Here is a 19,600-nt window from a genome sequence, read left to right on the forward strand (position 1 = left end):
CAAACAATGCCAAAACAACAATAACAGAATGAAAAATCATTCATTAGTCAAAATAATTAAAATACAGTGTCATATTAAGTTAAAACGGTAAAAAACTGATAAATCTAAAAAAAATTAGACAGTATATATCATTAAAAAGAAATTAAAGGGACTTATACAAAAAAAGGGGGGGGGACAAGCGAACAAAATCACCTCTCTTAAGCAGGGGTTTAATTAGGGTTCTCCTAAAATCGCTAGGTACTTCTTCTTTGTTCAAAAATCATATTCATAACCTTCAGTAGCTTATTTCTAACCTCATAACCACCATATTTCAAAAATTCATTTACCATGCTATCAGCACCAGGGCTTTATTTCTTTTTTTATCCTTTGTATTATTATTTTTTTACTATCACTGATTCTTCCTCAGAAAATAAATCTTGCTTCACATCCAAGGTGTTACAAACTATTTCAATTTTTTTCTATATCTTTTCGGTAACTCCATCCGGGTTTAGCACATTCTCAAAATGTTCTGTCCAACTCTCTTTAACTCTTTCCTTATCACTAATTGTGGCCCCGTTCCTATCTTTAACTAGGGCAAGTCCGGATCGACTGCTCCCTCTCAGTTTATTAACATACAAGTACAATATTTTACTATTATGCCGTCAAGTTGTATCTTCCAGATCCTCGGCAATTTTATCCATGGTCTCCACTTTACACCTCCTTAGTTCATATTTTAATGTTTTCCACACTTTCTTTACAGTACTCTTATTTCCCATGATCTATCAATTCTTCAAGACACCTAAACTATCCTTTTCGCATCTGCGTTCTATTTTTACAATAAAAAAAAAAATAACTTCCAAATGAATACAAACTCAAAGGTGAAATTCAATCAATGAAAGTCTCAGTCAGAGATATTACATCGAAACAAACTCTCGTTCACTGTGGTGAACAGCGCATAAAATGCAATTTCAAGTCCCTGATAATTATATGTGGATACGACAAGATCACACGATGATTTAATTCGCCTCAGATCATAGGGATTAATTAATACTTAGAAACAGAAATTTATCCGAATTCCCTTTTTTGTTCACACCATCACGTTTACAAAGGCCTTATTCACAAATTTCAGCTAAATCAAATTGATTTCAAGCAAGATCATATGGTGTACAAGTCAGCAGAGACATTTCGAGACAAAAAATTTACCTTGCTGTCAACAAATCAATTTAGTCACTCTCCTGGCTGTTAGCCTGAACCCGGGCGTCTTGAAGATGGCTCTGCGAGACAACTACTGACAGGTTTTTGATTCTTACTACTGTATCGGCAGTCTTTGCAAAGATATGGCCCTGCACTGATCAAGCATTTCTCATACCCATTAAATCTTCAGCAGCATTCACAACTTCACGTCCACGACGAGTACGACTTTCACTCTCAAAACCCTACGGTCCTTTCAGCCTGCTTCGATTTTTCAGTACTTATTGTGCAGTTGTTACGCTTTTAAATTCAATTTCAAATTGAATTCTGTTACTACTGAACTTTTCCAAAATGCTAACATCCACAATGTCAGACTCGGACATCGATTATAGGCCTAGTCTATTTGTTATCAAGTCAATCACATCATTTGTGGGAAGCCGTGTTGTTTCATTCAGACCACGCTCTGTTTCAATTGAAATTCGACAGTGACCAATAGTACGGTTCAGATTATTGATTTATATGCTTGGATAAGCTTGGTTATGCATTATTGATTAAGTGCTATCAGCTTGGAGAGAGAGAAACCTCTAGGTTTATTCCTGTCCGAAATCATCATTTTTACAATTTCCAAGATGTCCTAGAATTTGCCTGTTTATTGTTGTTTTGACAACTACCCCCCCCCTCCAGGAAACGAAAACAAAGTCGAGGAACATGAAACAGCTTTCATGACAAGAATTAATTAAACCCAAACCCTAGACATTTAATGCAGAGTAAGGGGGGGGGGGGTATTAATTAACTTTTCTTGACTAAAACCGAACAGACAATTTTGCTATAAATTAACATTAGGGGGAGAGGAAACAGGACAGAAAGAGAAAGTGTGTTGCGCAACTTTCGTGATCAGGACTAAATGGAAAGTTATACGCCTTAATTGGAAAGTTATACCTTCTTAAGCTGTTTCTTACAATGTGCTTTAAGCTTCTTGTCTATTGATTTTGCATCCAATCTCTCTTTTTTTTAAACCTAGCATCTGGTGTTACCACAGCATATCTGCACATAGATATCGTTTTCAACAAAAATTTTTATTTCCAATTTTTTCCTGATTTCCTAAGATATATATGGTTGGGCGAATTTCCACTTAACCAATTTATCAGAACTACCGAACAACAGTCTATATTCTAGCTAGGACATGAAGGATTAATCTTCCTCAAAGCTTTGAAGCAATTTTACTGCATTAGAATTTTCTGATTTATTTTTATTTTTTTCTAATTCATAGTATGCTAACAAGACAAAAATAACTTATGAGCCTTGAAGTAACTCTTGAGTGGGTAATTTTGAAAAAGTTAAACAAGATCATAAAATTGTTGAAAAATCATTGAAAATTTGCAAAGATTTTAATGCTTGCTTTTGGATACTGTGGTACCTCTCATTTAAGTTTTGTTTTCTTATGCGCATACTATTAGAAGATAATGCTCTTGGTAATACTTAAAAATTCATTTAATATAACTTACCGACCGACCTTGATAGGTTCTAAATCTCCTCAAGTCACTTTGTACTACTGGATCCAGGCATACTCTCCAGTCTCCCTTAACAATCTCCCAGCCCCCTCTTTCCAATGCGACAACAACAAATGAATCCGAGGATTCCTTTTCTATTCTGTCACTAACATCCTGAAATCAAAATTGGGTAAGAGAGCTGGAAAAAAGAGTCTATTTTGAATTTAACTAAGAAGAGATAAAGAGATAAGGAACGTCAGAAATGGCAATCTAAAAATAGTTCTTCTAAAAATCTACAGAGCAATCCTAAGATTTAGTGACTTAGCTCATTTCTGCAGCTAAATATGCTGCCGAAATAACGTTAAAACTTCCCCCCTAGAAAGAAATTTTTTAGATGTTTAAGCTTTGGTTTTCTTGTAACACGAATTTGTATTTTTTAGTATCCTGTTTTCTGAGAAAATTTTCAGGAATTGTTTCCAAAATTCGAAGCAAAATAAACCTTAAGCTGATGTTGAAAAAAAATAGAAAATTACTGTTCCAAAATCTATTTAAAAGTTCATAGATCACCTGAAATATTAGCAACGGACGTTTCAGGAACATTTGTTCAGCTTAAACTTTTTTTTACACATTTGAGTGGACAAAAAACAGATGGAAATACGTACAATTTTACAGAGCTTAGACTAAACGGATTTCTAACATTACCATAAGGCGTTCCAATATCGCTCACGTGAAATTAGAGCAATAGAATTTGCTAATTTGCTTCATATATATATATATACATATATATATATATATATATATATATATATATATATATATATATATATATATATATATATATATATATATATATATATATATATATATATATATATATATGTGATTATATATATATATATATATATATATATATATATATATATATATATATATATATATATATATATATATATATATATATATATGTACATATATATGTATATATATATATATATATACACATATATATATACACATATATATACATATATATATATATATACATATATATATACATATATATATATACATATATCATATATATATATACATATATATATATATATATATATATATATATATATATATATACATATATATATATATATATATATATATATGTATATATATATATATATATATATATATATATATATATATATATATATATATATATATATATATATATATATATATATATATATATATATATATATATATATATATATATATATATATATATATATATATATATATATACATATATTTTCTAAGATAATAGTCTGAGGCTCAAACAAAACCCTTAAGCTGAGATTAGAAAACTGAACATTTTGCTTCACAGAAAAAAATCTGCAAAAAAAAATCATAGATTGCCTGAAATATTGTCAATTGACGTTTCCGGAAGATTCGTTTAGCATTTGATTTTTTTACATCTTTAAGTAAAAATAAACACGTGACAATACACATTGTGTTACAGAACTTAAACTAAATGGATTTCCAAATATGCCAAAAAGGGTTCCTATATAGTTCATGCGAAATAAGAGCCATAGAATTTCCATTTTTTTTTTAATTCCTGTTTTCAGAGATAATATCCCGAAGCTATATCCCAGATTTGAGACCAAATAAACCCTTGCGCCGAAAGTAGAAAAAACTGAAAAATTTGCTACGCAGAAGTAGATCTACAAAAACATTCACATGTCACTTCAACTATTGATATATGAAGCTACTGACACCTTTATATAGCTATTGGCTTTCTGTGCATTTGAGCAGAAATAAAAATGATAAGAGTGTGTGTTGTTTCACATGGCTTAAATTACACAGAATGCGAACAAAACTTCCAAAATGGTACTAAAACATAGCTTACGTGTAATACACGCTGCGGTATTGTAGTTTTTAATGTTCCATTTTTAGGACAAATATCCCGGAATTCTTTTCCAAATCAGAGGCAACGCTTTAGCGTTGCCTATAGTAAAGACTATAAGGCCTCAATGTTTTATTTATTTTTTTCAGGGCACTATAAGGCTTCAATGTTTTTTGCTTTTTTTCAGGGCACTTCATATGGAAGGGACGGTCATATAGACTTTGGAGGGGGCTCATTCGATTAGAAAACGGACGTTTTAGTGCCATTATTAAGAGTCAAAAGTGATCGGAGAGCGACTAGCCCCTCCCCTCCCTCTTTTTCTCAAATACGTCCGATCAAAATTTTGGGATAGCCAGTTTGTTCAAATTAGTTCAAAGATCAGACAAAAAAAACTCACAGGGTCGACACAAACCCCAAGAGCTGGGAACAAGTGTTGTAACTTAAACCTCGGGGAAACACAAGGTTTTCACGGACGGGGTGGTCGTATAAAATTTGGAGGAGGCTTATTTGATTGACAATTGATTTTCTAGTTCTCTTTTTAAGAGTCAAAAGCAAACAGACGGCAACTAGCCCCCCCCCCCCGCGCCCGCTTTTCCCCAAATGCTTCTGATCGTAATTTTCAGAGACTCATTTTGTTCAAAATAGTTCAAAGATCATATAATAATGCTTTCTGGGTTAAGACCCCCCCCCGATTGTGGGGGTAAGTGTAAAATATTCCCCGGGGAATATAAGGACCTTATGGAAGAGGTGGTCGCATAAACTTTGGAAGAGGCTCATGTGAATATGGAATATTGATCAAGTTATAGATCCTACTTATTAAGAGTCAAAGTGAGCCTGAGAAAATTTGCCTTGTTTTCGAAAAAAAGGGGAACACCCCCTAAAAGTCATAGATCTCTTAATAAAAATTACACCATCAGATTCAGCGTATCAGAAAACCTCACTATAGAGGTTTCAAGCTCCTATCTGCATAAACGTGGAATTTGGTATTTTTTGCCCGAAGAAAGAACACGGATGCGTGTTTTTTTTTCCAGGGATGATCGTATCGACCCAGTGGTCCTAGAATGTCGCGAGAGGGCTCATTGAAACGGAAATAAAAATTCTAGTGTCTTTTTTAATCAAAAAAAAGAATCACTTTTTAGAAAAAAACTGCATTCTTGATGCCTTTTCATACAGAAGTCTTTTCAAAGATATTTGATTTTTGAGTAAAAGTAAAGAGTCACATTAAACCTAAGACCAGCACAAATAAGTTCCTGTGACAATACAATTCAACAATTTAACAGGTAGCTAACACATTATAATCGTACATTTTAATTCTTAAGTCAAAAACGTGACAAACTGGAGAAATATTCATTTTATAAACCAATAAAAAACTTTTTAATAAAAACGAACAGAAATTAATTAAAGAAGGAAAAACTTTGCCTAAAAAGAAGTTTTTCAGAGAAAAGTAAAGAGCCATATTACACTAAAGACCAACAGAAATTAAAATATATTATAGTTCAAAATCAAAACAACCAGAAATTACTACTAAATAACAAATGAAACTCAAACCGAAGAGAAATTAAAACTCGCAATCATAGTAAACAGGTGCAAATATAGATGAATACATAAGTCATAAATAGACACAATGTTTCATTATTTATTTATTGTTATTTTTTCCCAGACGCACTTCACATGGAAGGGATGGTCGTATAAACTTCAGAGGCGGTTCATTTGGTTGGAAATACGAAGTTCTAGTGCTCTTTCTGAGAGTCAAAAGTGATCAGAGGTCAACTAGCCTCTTCCCCACGCCCTCTTTTCTCTAAATGCAACCGATCAAGATGCCCTTTTTTTCTCTAAATGCTTGCGATCAAAATTTTGATATAGCCATTTTGTTCAAAATAGTCCAAAAGTCAAATAACTGTAAATCAGGGATTGAAAAAAACCCTCGCAGCCCCTTGGGCAAGGGCTGTTACTTATGCAAGTTTCCCATTGTTAACATATAAAGTTTTTGAGGAAGGGTTGGTCGTAATAACTTTGAAGGAGGGTCATTCGAATTGAGATCAAAAGTTCTATTGTCTTTTTCCAGAGTCTAAATTAATCAGAGGCTATCCAGGCCTTCCACCCTCCTTTCTCCAATTGCATTAATTCAAAAATTTTAGATAGTCATTTTGTTTAAAATAGTCCATAGGTCAAATAACTATACTTCCGGGGTTGAGCCCCCCAAGCCCCTAGGCAAGGGCTATGCGTTGTGCAAGTTGCTTGCTGTTACTTTGATACTTTGTTTACTTTGATTTACTGAACTACGGGGCAAATTTGATTTGCCGTGCAAGGGCTTTAAGCTATGCAAGTTGCTTATTGTTACTTTGATGCTTTGTTTACTTTGATACTTTGTTTAGTTCTTTACTTTGATACTTTGTTACTTTGATATTATAAATTAGATACTTGTTTTTGATACTTTGATAATAAAAAAACAAAATTGATTTTGAAATGGGGAATGTTTAAAAACTTGAATTTTTGGCAATCAAATACAACAAGAAACTAATTAAAAAAATAAAAATAAAGAGTTAATGAAACCCAAAAACGAACAGAAATTAAATAAACAATCATAGGAGACAAACACACAACATTTGTAACATAATTCGTTTTCAGTAAAGCACCAGTGACCCAGTAGGTTTTATACTTTTACAGTAAGAGAATGGGCCATTAGCAAAATCTTGTAGTGATTTCTGTTCGTTTTCAGCTTTATTTGCATATTCAATTTAAGTTTTACTCGTTTTAAGATTTATTTATTCATTTATATCAGCACCTATTGTATGTTTGTTTGCTATGGTTCTTTTTTAATCTCTGCTAATTTCGGGTTTCATTTGTTCTTTAAAAGTATTTTCAGGTTGTTTTGATCTTGAATTATTACAGGAATTTTTCAACTGATATTAAGTTTAATATGGCCTTTACTTTTCTCCGAGAAACTCCTTTTTAGAAACTCCTTTTCTTAATTAATTTCAAATAAAAAAGAGCTTTGCACCAAGGGTAGAGAAATCCAACATTTTGCTACAAATAAAAGAAAAAAAAACAATATAAAAGAATCCACTGATCACTCCAAATATTACCAACTGTCTGTTTCTTAGATTTCGAATACGATGGAGTACCAAGAAAAAAAAACACAATATATGTGTCGCTTTAAAAGACACAGTTCATAGTAAATGAATTATGACAAATAACGAGTTTGTGTTTCTATACATAGCGACGTACTATGACATCTCACGATTTTAAATAATATCTCATGACAAGACATAATTCATACCAATTGAATTATGAAAAATAACAAGGGAGTGTTTCAATGCATAGTGACTTACTATGACATCTGAATCAGATCTTACAATCTAAAGTTACCAAGGCTCCGATTATTCCCTCTTCCAAACGATTTTTGGTAAATAAAATTTAGAAAACTTCAGGGCATTAATCGTAGGTTAAGATCATTTAGCTCAAATCGCAGACCCAGAATCAAACTTAACTAAAAATAAGATAGTTTTCAACTGAAAATATAGAGTGATATCAAAAACTTAAAATGAATAAAACTTATGACTTAGTAGAGCTTGACTGTCTATTGATACAGTGAATAAAAGCCATTTTTTGTTTTTTGTTAATTGATTCATGTGCAGCCACTGTGCTACTTACTTCCTTGACAAAAAAACGACTATGTCTTGAAATCAAAGTCAACTTTTCGCCCTCTACACAAGCACCATCCCTGTATAAGACAAAGAAAAGTTTAGATAATTACTCGCGTCTTTTCGCCTCTGGAAAAAAGGAGACTAGCGTGTACTTTATTAAAAAAACTCTTAAATTTGAAACATAAAGTTTGTTTGTAGACAGGCAGCAAAGGGATATTCAATAAATTTGTAGGTTAAATGCACCGAATCCAAAAAGTAAGTATAAAGTAAAACTTAGAAAATGTTTATGCTTGTTAACCAAAGTGAAAGAAAGCCAATTTTTCTTCCCATTTATTGATGCATGAACAGTAGCCAAACAGTTATGGTAGGAGAATAAAATTGGCAACCAAAACCCATTCTATGCGTTTCCATTGGAGATAATCATTCCCTGACTAATTCTACTCTCCTTCTAATTAGGGCTTTGTTAGATATTTATTTCACATGTTTGTACGTAACAATGTAAGAAATTATAGGAGAAATCATAAAAGCCTGGGATTTCAGGGTAGAGGTATAACAGACCCCCAGGTGTTTTCTACGTTTGCAGGGGTCATCCACAACGAGATGCACAAGAAAAGTGACTTTAGAAACTTTTCCATTCATAAAAAATGACAGAAAGTGGCTTTTCAGAGGCGTTCAGAACAGAGGCATAGGGACTGCAAAGGTCCTAGGCACTACTTTTTTTTATATTTTGCCTCCAGGAGAGTCCTCTAGTTTGGCTGTGGATGAGAAGAGTAAATTCCTATTATTTCATTCATTTGTTTTTTTTTTATTATCATTTATTATAAGAAGCAAATAGGAAAGTAACAAAAATAACAAGGCTGTAAAACTGTAGTACACCCACGGTTATCTAATAAATGGAAAATCTCAGCCAATTATAGCCGAGAGTAAAAATATGCTTAAAACAAACTATTTTTCCTGAGTAAAGTCCAATATTATTAAGAATAGAATCCGATTCAAGAGTGGTAACTGTTAGCGACATCCAACAAAACAGTATATAGGAATTACGAAAATAAGCTTTCAAGATTTTCGAAAAAGAGCCTGAAATCTCTTGAAAATTGGTCCAATTCAAAAGCAGTACAACTGATCATACGTGGCTAAAAACCTGGAAATCTGGGTTTACAGCCCCCCCCCCCATTTCAAAAGACACCTTTGAAGCAAGTATACACTTTACTCTACAATATAGAAAATTATGGCTTTGCATTGATTTCAGTTCAATGAATTCATTCTAAGCTCCCCTGTAGACTAGGTTGGGTAGATAAAGGTTGCTGTTCCGCCCCCAAGAGGGTTGTGGGTCTCTGGGGTGCACCACAGGCACCTACTTTGTCCCTAGATCTTCAGGGAGAAATCCAGATGCGTGGCCTCACCGCGGCAGGAGGGTGGCAACGGCCCTGCCAATCCAACCATGGCGGACGCCGGCTAACATACAGAAGGGGTGTCGTCGGATTTGGGATACGTCAGTTAAATATATTCCCACGAATCGATGGATATGGCAGAAAGAATAAAAAAAAAACTTTGGCTAAGGCATTCCCGGCAAGCGATGCGTAGGAGGCTCCGGCAGCCCCGACGCAAAGTGAACTAGCCGACCACCTGTTGAAACATCGACCATCCCTCAGTGTGGGGTGCTGGAACGTTTGTTAATTGAAATGCCCTGCGACCCGGACCTTCATTGCAGAAGAATGCAAAACATATTGCATAGATATTCTGTGTGAATCTAAAACCCGGCTAAAAAGAAATTTGGAAGAAGAGCTCGTCTCCACCCCTGGCGAAAAAACAGAATTCCACTTTTTCAACTCTGGTCCTACCGATGGCTCTGGCAATGCGGAGGTTGGTCTCCTCCTCAGTACTAAGGCAGCAAAATCCCTAGTTGAATGGCAGCCAATCTCACCTCGTTTGGCAAAGGCCCGTCTCAAAGGTCACCTGTTCAACATCACTGTCATCTCAGCCTATGCACCAACGAGAGCCGCGGACGAAAGTACAGTTGACGAGTTCTACGATGCTCTGACCCAGTCATTGATAACAGTCCCAAACCGTGATCTACTCATCCTAGGAGGTAATCTTAGCACCCATGTTGTATGTCACGAGACTGACCGCGAAAGTGTTGTTAGAAGATTTGGATGGGGCGACAGGTACGAGCATGGAAGGAGAATTTGCCCACTCGTAGAATTTGCCCAGCAGCATGATCTTGTACTCGCAAATAAGTTGTTCGAACACAAACTATCCCAGAGGATAACCTGGCGCTCCCGAGATGAAAGAGCCCAATTCCAGGTGGATTTTTTGCTAATATCCTACCGATGGCAAAGCTATATACAGAACTGTAGAGCCTACCGTGGAGCCGACACGGGAGCAAAGAACGGCTCCGATTATATGCTGCTAAAAGCTTTCCTGACCATAAAGCTAGCCTCCAGGAAACGAACGCAACCTCCTCCGAGATACGATGTAGCATGTCTTCATGATAAAGCAGTCGCAGAAGAGTTCCGCTTGGAATTATCTAACCGTTTTGATATCCTGTCCACGGACGACGATAACGAACCAACCACCATAAACATAAAAGACGAGTGGAGAAAGATCAGAGACACCATAATAGACGCCTTTAAAAAAGTCCTTCGCAGGCTAAATCGGAAGCGGAAAAAATGGATCTCAGAACAGTCAGAAGACACCATCAAGCTATTAAACTAGAAACAACAGATCAGAAATACCAAGTCCACAGTGTTCAAAACACTGAGAAAAGAATGCCATAAGTCTGCCCGACGCAACAGACAACGCTGCTGGGACCACGTGGCAGCAGATCTACAGAAGGCTGCTAGTCATTCAGACACCAGAAAGCTTTACCAACTACTAAAAGAATTAACTTGGAAAAGTAAAAAATCTCGACTGGAGTAAGAGGTGAAGATGGAACGCTTCTGTCAAGAAAAGATAACATAATCGCAGGATGGCAGTACCACTTCCAGAAGCTGCTGAACCCCATTCACAACATCTATTCCACTCAAACGCCTCCCATTAATAGCACAACAGCACTCCAGCCAAGAAACACCAACCTTAACTCAGTACCACCGAGTCAACAAGCCCCATACAGCAGCGTCAATGTTCAACCCCCTCAATACAAGAGATCAAAGAGGCAATCAAGAAGTCGAGGAATTACAAGACACCAGGTCCCGGCAGAAGTCTACAAAGCTGCTCCTATTCTCGCTGAGACACTACAGAAGCTCTTCTGCTCAATCTGGGCTAAGGAACGGTTTCCCCAGGAATGGCGAGACTCGGTTATAATATCAGTTTTCAAGAAATGCGACCGCATTGAATGCAAAAATTACAGAGGGACTCACTAATGAGCATTGCAGCAAAGATCTTTGCAATGATTCTGCTTAACCAATTCCACAAAGTCCACAATGAAAGAACCCGCCCCAACCAATCTGGTTTCTGAGGCGGCATGGGCTGTATTGACCAACTCTTCACCTTGAGACCGATTTTTGAACATAGAGCCAAGCATCAACAAATCACCGTCGCTTTCTTCATTGACTTCATTACGGCCTTCGATTCAGTCATCCGGGGATGAATTTGGATGGCAATGGAAGAGGACTGTGTCTCACCTAAGATCATACGACCCAAAGATCTAAAGGCGAACTGGCCAGCCATGACAGAAAACACAAAAAAATATATATAAAGACGACAAACGGGTAAAAGGTTCTCAACTTTTGGACCCTAAAATTTCCGATAGATACGTTTCATTACCTTACATACCAGTTCTTGGGGAGAAAATTAAACGGACTTTAATGAAGCAAAATATTTCAACTTGTTTTAAATCAATCAGACCATTGAGTAACTTTCTAAATTCTGGAAAAGATATAACACGTAATATCTTCAAGTGGAGTATATAGCATCCCTTGCTCTTACGGGAAATTTTTACATCGGTCGAACACACCAGCAATTGGTGGAACGATTTATTGAGCACCGGAATTCAATAGATAATACTCTAAAATTTACAAAACCTCCATAAAGTTTCAGTTCAGCTTTAGCAGAACATAATTTTTTTTATTCGGACCATTTTGTGCAGTTCGAGGAGGCAACAGCCATTCACAATGATAAAGGTTTCACTCAATGGGCTCTTGAAGCATTAGAAATAAAAAACATATTTTTGCAGGTTTATCAATTAATAGAGAAACTGGGAATATAAATATTGATCCTATTTATGATATTATTTTAAAAAAATCAATCTATATTTAAAAATTAAAATAAAATACTGCAAAATGTCCCAGGGGTTAGTTCAAATAACAAACCTTAGGGAATAGCAGCATCAAAACCTTTGCATAAAATTATGTCGCAATAACTTATTCTTTGTTCATTCGTTATTTTAAAACGTTTAATCCAGTTACTTTTGTGAGGTGGTTTCACGAAAGTAGCTCAAATTGTAGATGTTAAGTACATGTATATTGTATTTTTAAGTTAGTCTATTTTAGTTTTACGTATATTTTTTAGTTTTAGTTTATTTTTTTTCTCTACGCCGAAGACACCTTGTTAGATACAGGCGAAATATTCGGGTTTTTTTTTTCTTCGTTTTCATTTACTGGCTAAGACCGTTTGTCGTCTTTATATATATATTTTTTTGTGGTTTCTGTCATACGACTCATTCAGGCTTACTATCAACACACACGAGCCTGCATCAAAGTCAACGGAGAACTTTCTCCGTTATTTGATATCGACTTCGGTGTGAGGCAAGGGTGTGTTGTCTGTCCTGAACTATTCAATTTTGTCGTCAATCGAGTAATGAAAAAGCAATGCAAAACTTCGAAGGAGTCAATGTTAGCCCTGATTTCAGTACCACCGACCTGGATTATGTCGATGATGTTGCTCTTCTAGGAAAATGCGTTGGTGAAGCTCAGAAAATGCTTCTGAAAGTCTCCGAAGCTGCTACCCCAGTGGGGCTCAAGTTAATATTGATAAGACTAAAGCTATGTCTAATGCCCCAGATATAAACTCTACCCCTATAACCCTTAACCAAAGGCAGATTAAAGTTGTTAATAAATTCAAGTATCTCGGATCATACATTGACATCAATGACGGGTGTAGCTAAGAAATCCAATGCTGGATTGCATCAGCTTCCGCTGTCTTTGCAAAGCAGTAAAAGCCGCTATGGAAAAATCCACCAGAAAACAAAAATCTGTATTTACGATGCCCTAGTCCGATCGATCTTACTCTACGGCTGTGAGATGTGGCCCTTAAAAGTCACCAAGGCACACGCCATCAACACTTTTGAACACAGATGCCTGAGGAGCATATTGGGGTTACAACTCAGCGACCGAATCCCGAATACGATCATCCGCCAACGATGTGACCAGAAGTACGACATTACATCTATCATTCGACGCCACCACTGTCCTGGTTTGGCCATGTGTACCGAAGACCGGCTGAGACTTTTAAAAATCAAAGCTTACGCTGCAAACCAGCACTTGATTGGAGGAAACGACATGGAGGACAAGCCAGAACTTGGCTCAACACCGTCAAATCTGACCTCGAGCTGACTGGCGGATTCCAGAGGCATGGTTGCAGATGGGACCCTTCATAGCTCGAAATTACAGCCCCATTAATCAAAGACCGTAACCTGTGGGATTGAATAGTCTGCCAGATCCTGTCGCCAGGGAGAGCTACATAGCTTGTGTCCTGATTCAATTAAGTAAGCAAGTACAGTTCAAATTAAATCAAATGGAGGAAACACAAATATGACTTATGATGTGGCAAAGTGGGAACATTTCAACAAAAAAAACTGATAGTGCATGACAGAGAATCTATAAGTTGAGATTTAACTACAAGGGTTTGTTGTGATTGATTTGAAGGATGCAAGGCCTAACACGAGGGATAGGGATCACTTCCACCCCCCGGATCCGTCAGTCCACCTGATAAGGGTTTAGGGCACGATCAAAAGCTTGTGATGAAAAACAAATGCACAACTTATGCAAAATTAACCTATAAATATTTAAAGATATTGCTTTGAATTTTCAAATTATTTCTTTTTTTTCATACTCCTGTGTCAAATTACCATTACTAATTTCCAACAGGCAACAGCCTGTTGTCCAATATGTTTTACATTACCTTTCTAGCTCATTAAAATAAACACCAACTAAATCAAAATTTGAAAAGACAAAAAAGTGACTTTAGTGACAATATCAAAGAAAAAGCGACAAAAAGTGACAGGCTAAAATAAAAGTGACAAGAAGTGATTTTAATGACTGCCGCTGACCGCTGCATTTGTGCCTTATAAGTTATGAAGAGACTGTCAGGTGTGTTAGTTGGTCCAGGATTGGAATCTCCGGTGAGCACCAGCGAATCATGGGTTCAACTGCCACAACAACAGCAGTTTTTTTTTAAACAATTGCCATTAATTTTCGAAACAGGTAAATAGAAGCAACAGGTTGTTCACTGCAAAATCTGACAAGCCAATACTCTTAATACCATAGAACGGATCAAACTAATTTTCTTTTGATTCGAACCTAGGATAAAAATGATTCCAAGACTTTACGGAAGTTCCTTGTACCTCTTGAGGGAGGGAAGGGGACTCTAAACAACGGAAAAATAAAAAATAGGAATCTTTTTTGGGATCTAAAAGGAAAATGAAGCGAATTTTATTAGAACTTAGCTTACCAAGTTCTAAATCTTCGAAATTCAAAGCCTTCAAAATCCACTATTCATTTTGAAGTACATGTCAAAACCAAATAATTCTCGATGGAAAGGAAGAAAATCAAGAACACAATAATTTCTTTAATGTTAAATGGAAATTAAATCAAACGCCAATCAAGTCGACAAAAATTCGACTAAAATTGCTATAGTCCATGTTGTATCGACTGACCTCAAATTGGACAAAGCGCGGCTAGGCACCAAACGATTCCTACTGCTACGAACTCCTTTCATTACCAAGCCACATAAGGCCAACACAGTTGCATGATTCTCCTCTACCCCAATTTATCCAAATCTTCCCTCTTCACTCCCTCCTATAAAATTCCAATTTCCTTCAAATTTGTTATGACCTTTTCCCATCCCGTTCGGAGATGCCCGTCTTTCGCCTGGCCCCAGATGGATGGCTGGCCAAAAAACACAATCTTTGACAATCTGTCATTCTTAATTCGTAAAATGTGGCCAGCCCATGTTTATCTTTCCTTGATTATAGCTCAAACGTCAGAAAAACATCATTAAAAACAGTACCCGAAACTATTCTTAGACTATTCCCCTGGAAGTTATTTGGCAAATCTTCCTCAGTCTTTCAAAGTCCCACGTTTTAGAGCCATACTTGGCTACTGATGTTACTGTGGCTTCCAAAATTCTATTCTTAGCTTGCAGAATTATCTTCCATTTGTTCCATTTTTTTTTTCAACTGCGAAAAAACACCCAGCAACTTGGGTTATTCCACCTTTTCCATCTCCACTGCATCCACTATTCCAATTAATGCCACCTAGGCGAAGCTAACCGTTCAGTCAATTTTTCTCGTTTTCTAACTTTACCTCTTTACCTTCATTTATTCCTAGTCTAAGCAATTTGATCTTTTTAGCATTAATTCCCAAACGGATTCTTATATCCTGGAATCTAAAAACCTTCAAAAATTCACTCATGTTTCAAATACTTTATCTAGGTCACTCAAATCTTCTGTATAATCTAAGTTTAGAAGAGTTTTACCTTCCCATTCGATACAATGCTCTCCAATAACCTTTGCGATGTTTCTTAGGACAAAGTTTATCAAAATAACCTAGTCAAGATGGATAGAAAACCAGTTCTTAGTTTCTGATTCCACACTGAATCAAAAACTAACCTCCCGTCCTACCTTAACCACAACAATATTATTCTCGTACATAGCACTAATCACTTTAATGTACTTATCTAGTTTACTTTACAAGGATAGGACCTTTAAGCCTATGCCTATGCCTCAAATGCCTATTCATAGTCTAAACAACTGAAGAGTAAAGGGGGTGATGATTCAGACACTTTTAAGTTATTTATCCTAGAGTGAAAACCTAAATAAATAAAAACACTCCTTTGTTCATTATAATAGCGCAAGAAATTAACTAGGATCGGATTGTCAATTGCGTACTAATGCATATATTTACAATGTGCTTAAAACAACCTCAAGAATGAAATTATGCACAAAGCAAGGTACAAATGAAGACAAGTATCGGTCAGCAGAATTAAGAGGCGGTGGGCTTAGCTTTTGAAGATTGACTGACTGGGTAAACTGTCTGGTACAGGACTTCAATCGTAAACACGACACATAATCAAAAAAAGTATTTGAATGAGTTTCAAATAACAGACATTTTAAGCCAAATTTCATCACCATGTCGGTCTTTCTTTCTTTAAGAGTCGGAAGACATAACATACTGAGACTATCTTCATAAGCAACTTACTTACTGGGGTCCTAAAATAATTTTCACGCTCATTTCTGGATACCCTCGAACTAGTCACTTTGAGTAAAGATGAAGCCAGGGTACAGAGAGTAAGCGTATTCCGCATTTGGCCCAACATGATTATGTAAAATAGACCTTAGTTGTTTGGGAGAAATCATGAATCAATACTATGTTGCAAACAACCGTAACAACCAAAGCCCATTTCTGAACTATGGCCGTGACGTGGGAGACCCAAATTTGGCTGATACGTCTCACCCCTTTTCCAAAACTACACTGTTATTCTCTTAAAAACTGCATCTAAAGCATCTCTTAGTCTAATAAGTATCATCATGCTAAAAAAAATTTCTTCCTTCGGAAATTAAGCGAATGCCTCTGCAATTACTACCTGCAATTTGTCCATGTAATTTTTTAATTATTTGTCAAATTTGACATTTCTTGGTCGACAGAGAGGAAACCTAGAAAACAAATATTTCGTTTAAATGTTCGCAGCGAGTACATAGCGATTACATCGATTCAAGTTCAATCATTTCGACGCAATTAAAATAAAACTGTTCGATCTCAAATTGAACCAGTTTCATGTCAACAAAAAAGAACTGGAGCAGAATAAATTCAACACAACATACCTGAAAAAAAGCAAGGATTTTATCTTTCGGCCAGAAAATTGGATGCTTTAGAATAGCTTTTGCAGTGGGTCTTTCGTTCCCATCCATATGTAATGTTTTCTCCACAAGGCGTATGGCTGAGTAATGCTCGATTTCAGTTAAACCAGACAAACTGAAAAAAAGAGCAAGTGAAAGTAAAACAAAATTAACGTTTAAGACAAAAGACAAGAAAGAACAATAAAATAAACAACAATACAATAACCACACAATGAACAGACAATACAGATACGCAAAAAAAATAGTTATACAATAAACAAGCAATTAAATCAACAATGAAACAAATTAAAAACACGAAACTGAAAGGAAACAGCAAGTTGGATACAAACCCTGAGACATAAAGATTTCACGAAAATCGAATTGTTGCAGCCCATAGGCTCCCATAATGTTTACCTTGTAATCCCTTTTAAAGAATATTCTTAAAAATTACAATCTACGGAAAAAACCCTTCCCGTACTTAAAGGCCCCATTCAATTTCAGAAAAAAAAGAAACACACAAACGGCTACCTTATCATCACTTTTTAAACAATATTCTTATAAATTACCATCCCTCTCAAAAAAACTATCTCGTACTTACTGATTTCATCAAATTTTTGAAAAAAAACACACATTATGCAATCTGCATTTAAGGCAAAAATTGCTAATTTATCAATTGGAAAAGTAAATGAATAATAATCTAATTTAACCTATTCTGAAACTATGCCAAAGAAAACCTCCTCGATAATAAAATATAAAAGAATGAGGACAAATGAAAAAAATGAAGAAAGAAGGGATTTTGGAATATTCCACCTATATTCCAAAATGTATGTGGACTATATGGTGTAGAATCAAATAGTTCATGGTAAAGAACATTAGATAGGGAGTGACTCCGACCAATAGTAACCAAAGCTTAAAAAAAGGAATTTTGATAACAATTAATATGTCAAAAGAATAGGCTTTTTATGTTGATTCCAAATATAAAAGTTCATTGAATTTAATGTTTATTGTTCTTTTTTTGTTTTCCAGGAATGATCGTACTGAATCGATGGTCCTAGAAGTTTTAGAGTCCCTTTAAAATGACCAAAAAGATTGCACCACGGGAAAGAGGGGTTTTCTGCCTTTTTGCGTATTTAACCACAATTTTGCCACATGGAGAACCAAGATGCTATCTTTTATAAATTCGGAGGTAGCCGATCCATTTAAAATTATCAAAATATTATATATTGAGAGTCCAAGTTACGGACCCAGTAAATGCTGCACTCTTGCGCATTTGTTCCTGAAAGGTCACGTAGTCCATACAAGTAAAGGTGCTTAAGACAGGAAAACCTTCTGATGTAAGTCTAGTGAATGATGCCCAATAGTTTTTTTTGTGAACAGGGCTCGATGACATTTTGAAAACTTTCTTTACTTAAACTTTCTCTGCTGGAGTAAGGAGCCTTGTCAATTTTAAATTTGCATGATTTAAATTTGTAGCTATGACTCCTTGATATTTAAATTAAGTTAAAAAAAAGATGTTGTCACTTAGAGGCACTTTAGACGTGAGAACCTTCTGATATAAGCCTAGTGGACGCGTTCACGATCACAACGGGTGAACTGGTATCATGTACAATAGTAATCGGCAGGGGCGTTACGTAGGGGGGTGGGGAACGTGCCTACCATAATATTTCATCCAGTTGGATAAAAATTTGAGTCAGTAAAATAGCACCACTATTTAATGACTCAAATGTTTTTATCAGGGCAAATGGGCTGCTGGAAATATGTGACGTAAAATCGAAGAAAGAAGATCAGTCTCAGTCGGTAAACCACAAAAATGAAGTAATTTTAATAGCAATATCACCCAAATCAATAGACAAAATCCATTCTCCCCCCCCCCAAACAGTTTGGCTAGTGACTGCCTCTGGTCAGAACCAGGCCAACTTCAAGGGAAGTAATTACTCGTAATTCTTACTCCCAGCCTATTTTCTCTCAGCACTTCCATCATAGGGCAACTTTTCTACAGTTCCAATTATTTTCTTTAGATAACTCACCCCCCCTCAAAAAAAAAAGAAATAAAAATGTAAAAATAAACACTATAGGATGCTACACCATAGGTTCTGCCTTTATTTTGGAATATAGGTAGAATATTCCAAAATTCCTTCTTTTGTTCTTTATTTTTATTTGTCAGACTTTCCCTTTGGCTGCTCAATTTTGCATGTAGGAGTAGTAAGGGTATACGCACTTTGACGCCTACATTCACGCCTACATGAATATGCGTGTAGTTTAACCGGTACATTGGCTTACCAGGGTCAGTCACCTATTACTACGAACGGTACTTGCCTTACCAGACGGGTTTTCTGAG

The 19,600-nt window shown here is 35.8% G+C and overlaps 1 protein-coding gene across 1 annotated transcript in view; it reads right to left on the reverse strand.

The window, feature by feature from the left end:
- LOC148954249 (uncharacterized) overlaps positions 1-17,394 on the reverse strand; it is a 47,161-nt gene extending 29,767 nt beyond the window's left edge. The window contains exons 1-2 of the mRNA XM_089087002.1: positions 17,248-17,394; positions 2,676-2,834 (exon numbers count right to left, since the gene is read on the reverse strand). Coding sequence (XP_088943128.1) covers positions 2,676-2,834; positions 17,248-17,334 — 246 coding nt within the window. The 5' untranslated portion in view covers positions 17,335-17,394. The remainder of the gene's footprint in view (positions 1-2,675; positions 2,835-17,247) is intronic.
- Positions 17,395-19,600: the final 2,206 nt, after the last annotated feature.

This window comes from Artemia sp. Qi Xiang Cuo, chromosome 3 (genome assembly GCF_049724085.1).
Source record: "Artemia sp. Qi Xiang Cuo chromosome 3, ASM4972408v1, whole genome shotgun sequence".
NCBI lineage: Eukaryota > Metazoa > Arthropoda > Branchiopoda > Anostraca > Artemiidae > Artemia > Artemia sp. Qi Xiang Cuo.